A 5,697-nucleotide genomic window follows, 5' to 3' on the forward strand; every position below is an offset into this window, starting at 1 on the left:
TATAATTTCTCTTCTCACCGGAACTCAATTATACATACATACATATATATACATATATATATATATATATATAGTCTTTTTCATCATTTCTTCGCATGTACCCGCAATAGCATTCAAGTAATGCCTTTGATTTCAGCGTTTCTCGCCATTAATATGTTTGCTCACAACAATCTTTCTCGATTAATCCCCTTGCTCCTCATTCTTCGAGAATCAGTAGGGGAAGTAATTGCCCCATAGATCTTATATCTATTTCTATGAAAAATATGTATATATGGAGATGGTTCAATTGAGAAGTGGTAAGTATTTGATAAGTAAAGAAGTGATTCTAGCCTTTTATACGATCAATATTGGTCAAAAATTGTGGCTTTGACTGGTCAAGAAAAAATATAGGGTTAGTTTTGTAATTTTTACAAATAGGCAGCAAAAAAGTGCATATATGAACCCATAGTTTACATGTGAATCAGTTAATTAGTTAATGTGAATCATACGAGTTCATTGTGAACCAGTCAAGTAGTTCATATGTGAATCAAACGAGTTCATATATGCATTTGTTTTGCCGTTTATTTGTAAAAAATTACGTACCTACTCCTCTATCTTCCACATATCATTCGAAGAATTATCTGATTCTTTCTGCTCAAAGCTGCAAATTTTGACTAGATGAAGGGCTAGAATAACTTCTCTACTTTTCAAATACTTACCACTTCTCAAATGAGAAGTGGTCTCATGGGTCTCATAGGTTCATTTGAGACCAGCCTGTTTTCATGAGACCACTTTTTTACACTTGAAACTTCACAGCAAAACGCTGTGAAGGTAACCTTCACAGAGTAGTTCGGTTTTTTTTAACTTCACAGTGTTTTGCTATAAAGTTACAAGTGTAAAAAAGTGGCCTCACGAAAACAGGCTGGTCTCACATGAACCAAACTCTCTCTCTCTCTCTCTCTCTCTCTATATATATATATATATATATATATATAAATAATATTACACACACTATGGCTATGTTTGGCAAACCAATTATCTATGGAGCTAGCTATTGGCCGATTATGTTAGCTGAAAAGCTAGCTTTTAAACTTGTCACGTTTGGTAAAAATTAGTTGATAAGCTAAATGTCAATATAAGGTGTCGTTTACCAAACGTCTATTCGGGTAAGCGCTTACCAAGTCACTTTACTTTACAGGATGAATATGACAAGAATTAAAAATTTTACCCAGTAAGAGCGAAGGCAAGAATCTCGAGTTTTTACCCAGTAAGTGAAGACGAGGACTCTTACCATGGTTATCGCTTACCGGGATAAATTGTTGCATACGATGCGTTTTAGTGAATAAAATCTTGTCCGGTAAATAATTGATAGTGTTGAATTTTTCCGGTAAACTTACCTGGTAAGTGTTTAGGTAAACGGCTCCTAAAATGATCTAAAATGACATTGAAATACTACTCAATTCTAATATATGAGGCGTGTAATTGGAAAAGAGTGATAAAACCCTGGAGTTAATTGAAAAACTACTTGAAAAGTTAACTTATAAGTTAGTTTATGGTTATTAAAACGAGGCTTTTTCAGTAGCTAAAAAAATAAGTGAACTTATAAGTTGGGTTATATTTGTCAAAAATGGCCTAAGCTAAGTACTCTTCGTACAGATTCTTTCCATCGACAAGAAACAAAAGGATGGAGCAGATCGATCACGAAGTAAGGGAACTGATAAGGAGAATGATCGATGATCGAACAATTGCAATGGAAGCCGGAGAAACCAGCCATGATGACTTGCTAGGCATATTGTTGCAGTCAAACTATGACGAGATTCAAAAAACTGGAAACGAAAGATTTGGAATGAGCATTGATGATATCATCGAAGAGTGTAAGCTTTTCTACTTTGCAGGCCATGAGACTGTCGCCAACTTGCTTGTATGGACGATGGTTTTATTAAGTCGATATCCACAATGGCAAGAACTCGCAAGAGACGAAGTTTTTGAAGTCTTCGGAAACGACAATCCAGATCTCGATAGACTGAGTCGCCTCAAAACCGTACGCTCTTATTTGTTAATCCTTTGTGCTGTATTTTTCATGATTTTTATTTATAATGTTGGGAGTCCCAAAAAAGATTAGCTAAACAAATACCATAAATAGGATTCTCCGCACACTTTAACATGGTATCAGAGTCAAGATCTAGCCTTCATTGAAGGGGCATGTTAAAGCCCCACGTTAGATAAACATAGATCATCGAACCTGTATACAAGCAGAAACCTCCACTCTTTTCATAAGGGCGCACATATCTTAACATCTGACATGGTTTTTGTTATTTAGGTAAACATGATATTGCTCGAGGTTCTACGATTGTACCCGGGAGTATCGGCATTATATCGAATGTGCACCAAGCAAAACAAGGTCGCGGGAATAAATCTACCCGAAGGAACACTAGTCATAATGCCGATATTAGCATTACACCATGATCAAGAAACATGGGGGGATGACGCCACCGAATTCAACCCGCAAAGATTCTCCAATGGTGTCGCGAAAGCGACATCCGGGGGGCAAGTTTCGTATTTCCCATTTGGCGGGGGGCCTCGTATATGCATCGGACAAAACTTTGCCATGTTGGAAGCGAAAATAGCAATCGTCATGATCCTGCAACGCTTCTCTTTCGTGCTTTCTCCGGCTTATGCACACGCCCCACAATCGATCATCACCCTTCAACCCCAGTTCGGTGCTCACTTGATTTTACGAAAAGTTAAGGACTCTCGACCTTAACCATTCATAGGGATATATTTCTATCGATGAAATGCCTCTTAAGAAACCATGTCAATAAGAAGGCAGATATATTCAAAATTGCGACCCCATGTGATGCTACTCGATGTGAACTATGTTGTCATCTGTTCGTTTATATGATCGATATCGTACATTGTTGGAAGGAACAAAACAAGAAAACCATAGCTAGTAACGGACGTCCACACAACAGTTATTTCTACATACCCAAAAGAAAAACATGGAAACACAACCAGCATATAAACTCAATTGGCCCCCCATAACATTGCACCCAACTTCACTCCCTTTTGAACGTTTCTTTGTTTCTACCACCTTCACCGACCACCTCCTGCCACTGCTCGACGTCGTACCCACCTTGCCCGACCAGCAAATCCTTCGTATTCTGTCCTATTTCAACCAACGTCTCGCCAATTACACGCATCATGCCACCGCCAGTGGTGCCACCGCCTGGTTGCTCGAAAGTTTCTTCTCCGGTAAAACCACCACCAGTGCGGCCCCCACCCCATTGCTCGAAAGTTCCTTCTCCGGTCACACCACCAGTCGCACCGCCGTAATTCTTGAAGGTTTCTTCGTATCCTTCGTCACTCCCATCATCATAGCCTATGCTGAATTCTCCTTCACCCTATTAAGTTCACAACTGGAAATATCATTAGAACTCGTACGATTTTAAAGAAACGAACTTGAAACCAAAAACAACGTTTAGGATTATATGTACCTTGGATGGAGCAGAATTCTTGGCTTCCATTTCCCTCAGTTTTTCGGCTTTCTTTCTCGCAGCATAATCTTTGGCACTGGCTTCTGTAGCCACCACTGCGTCCTTTGCTGCCGCTAACTTCTCGCCCGTGAACTCCTTTGTTTTAGTTCCGACGTTTGCTAGAACATCCTTTGTTGCCACGGCTGTACTACCGGCGTATCCTGCAACTCCGGCGGTCACATTTGCCATTGTTTCGGTCAAGCCAACCGCTGCGTCACCGGCTAACTCTGCTGCGCTCCACCCTGCTACCATGGCTTTGTCCTTCACCGTTCCCGCCACCTGGCCGACGTAGCCGGCGGTGGTTTTTCCGGTTTCTAGTGCAGTGTCTTTGGCTGCAACAGCCTTTTCTCCGACGTAACTCGCCCCCTTCTTGCTAACGTCCACCGTCGTGTCCTTCAATCCGGTTGCTTTTTCTGCCACTACATCCTTGGCCTGAACGGACTTCTCGAAACTGTAATCTTTGGCCATTGCGGCTTTCTCTGCCGTGGTTTGAGCGACGGCAGAAAGGCCCTCCTTCGCCTGTTGACCGGTTTGTTGACTCATTTCGACGGTGTAATCTTTGGCTCTTGCTGCCTTCTCTGCAGCGGTCTGAGCGGCGGCAGAAAGGCCCTCCATTGTTTGCTGGCCCTTCTCGACCGTATAATCTTTGGCTCTTGCTGCCTTCTCCGCTGCGGTTTGAGCGGCGGCGGAAAGGCCCTCCTTCGTTTGCTGGCCCTTCTCGACCGTATAATCTTTTGCCATCGCCGCCTTCTCCGCGGCGGTTTGAGCAGCGGCAGAAAGGCCTTCCTTCGCCTGCTGACCTGTTTGCTGACCCTTTTCGATGGTGTAGTCTTTCGCCCTCGCCGCCTTCTCCGCAGCGATGGAGAGGCCCTCCTTCGCCTGCTGACCGGTTTGCTGACCCTTTTCAACGGTGTAGTCTTTTGCCCTCGCCGCCTTCTCCGCGGCCGTTTGGGCGNGGTGTAGTCTTTTGCCCTCGCCGCCTTCTCCGCGGCCGTTTGGGCGGCGGTGGAGAGGCCCTCCTTCGCCTGCTGACCGGTTTGCTGACCCTTCTCGACGGTGTAGTCTTTCGCCCTCGCAGCCTTCTCTGCCGCCGTTTGGGCGGCGGTGTAGAGGCTCTCCTTTGCCTGCTGACCGGTTTGCTGACCCTCTTGGACAGTGTACTCTTTGGCCCTTGCCCCAGAAAGGTTATCTTTGTCCTGCTCGCCAGTTTGCCAACTCTTTACTGTGGTTTGTGTCGCTCTCTCTTTCGTCTGACCGCCTGCTGATTCAGCCAGATGCTGGGCAGGAGAGGCCTGCATCTGTTTGGCTTTTTGGTAGCGTTGCTCGGCGGCTCTAATGGCTTCCATGGAGTTCTGTTGTGCAGTTCCTCTATACTTGGCTATCTCTTCAAGAGTTTCATCTCTCTGTGTATTTCTACCCTTCTGAGCCTCCCCACCTCCGCCTTGACCGTACTGCATTACACCACCAGCTCCATAAGCGGAGCCACCGGTGGTTGCACCAGTAACATGGTGGACTACAGCTTCTGAACCAGGTTGATCGCCGGAATCTTTAACGGTGAGCGACTCAAAATGACTAGCAATTTTGGGAACCTTATCTTTCTCAACATGAATCTCTCGCTCATCAGTCTTGCTCTCCCTCCTTAGCTGCTCTGAAGCCATGATGATAATGATGGAATGGAAGGTTTCGTGTGTGTGATATCTAGCTATACGAATGGTGTATGATATGAAAGTGGTGGAAAATGTGATGGTGGTTTTAAAGAAACGAAGATGGCGGTTTTAAGGTGATGATGAAGTGAGAGAAAGCCACGTGGAGGGTAAGGGGAAGAAGAGACGAGTGAGTCAGCCATTGGACGGTGGTTCGAAGGAGGCAAATGGTGTTACACGTAGAACTGAAATTGGTTGCATCATCGTGGTTCCAAGACACAAACTTTATCTTCAAGATGCAAACCCAAATCAGTTTGTTTTGTTTCTTGGTGTCACCTTTTTGGAATTTACGAGGTCCAATGAATTGAAACTAATATATCTTCCATTCAAAAATCATGAGAAAATTCGAGAATGTTGAGCATTAGGTTCGTCTATCCATTTTGTATCATTAAGAAGTTATAAGAAAACCTCTTGATTATATATATATTTATATCTATACTATCTATACTATATTATAAAACATTTGGCTAAAACTCTTAAAA

At 43.5% G+C, this 5,697-nt stretch overlaps 2 protein-coding genes across 4 annotated transcripts in view; one reads left to right on the top strand and one right to left on the bottom strand.

The window, feature by feature from the left end:
* LOC112524982 (cytochrome P450 CYP72A219-like) overlaps positions 1–2,761 on the top strand; it is a 4,570-nt gene extending 1,809 nt beyond the window's left edge. Inside the window, exons 2-3 of the mRNA XM_025134927.1 lie at positions 1,617–2,020; positions 2,300–2,761. Of these exons, the coding sequence (XP_024990695.1) occupies positions 1,617–2,020; positions 2,300–2,743 (848 nt within the window). The 3' untranslated portion in view covers positions 2,744–2,761. The remainder of the gene's footprint in view (positions 1–1,616; positions 2,021–2,299) is intronic.
* An 82-nt stretch (positions 2,762–2,843) lies between these two features.
* Positions 2,844–5,244, bottom strand: LOC112524065 (seed biotin-containing protein SBP65). Of its 3 annotated transcripts, none has more exons than XM_025133689.1 (3): positions 4,493–5,244; positions 3,474–4,445; positions 2,844–3,380 (listed from the first exon to the last, which is right to left on the bottom strand). In XM_025133689.1, exons 1-3 carry the CDS (start codon positions 5,168–5,170, stop codon positions 3,036–3,038), a joined length of 1,995 nt encoding a protein of 664 aa, XP_024989457.1. In that variant the 5' UTR covers positions 5,171–5,244; the 3' UTR covers positions 2,844–3,035. The 3 variants fall into 3 exon arrangements, with proteins under 3 accessions (XP_024989457.1, XP_024989458.1, XP_024989459.1); XM_025133690.1 differs by having other exon boundaries at positions 2,845–3,380; positions 3,474–4,358; XM_025133691.1 differs by having other exon boundaries at positions 3,289–3,395.
* Between the last annotated feature and the right edge of the window lie 453 nt (positions 5,245–5,697).

This window comes from Cynara cardunculus (genome assembly GCF_001531365.2).
Source record: "Cynara cardunculus var. scolymus isolate 2C chromosome LG 13, CcrdV1, whole genome shotgun sequence".
NCBI lineage: Eukaryota > Viridiplantae > Streptophyta > Magnoliopsida > Asterales > Asteraceae > Cynara > Cynara cardunculus.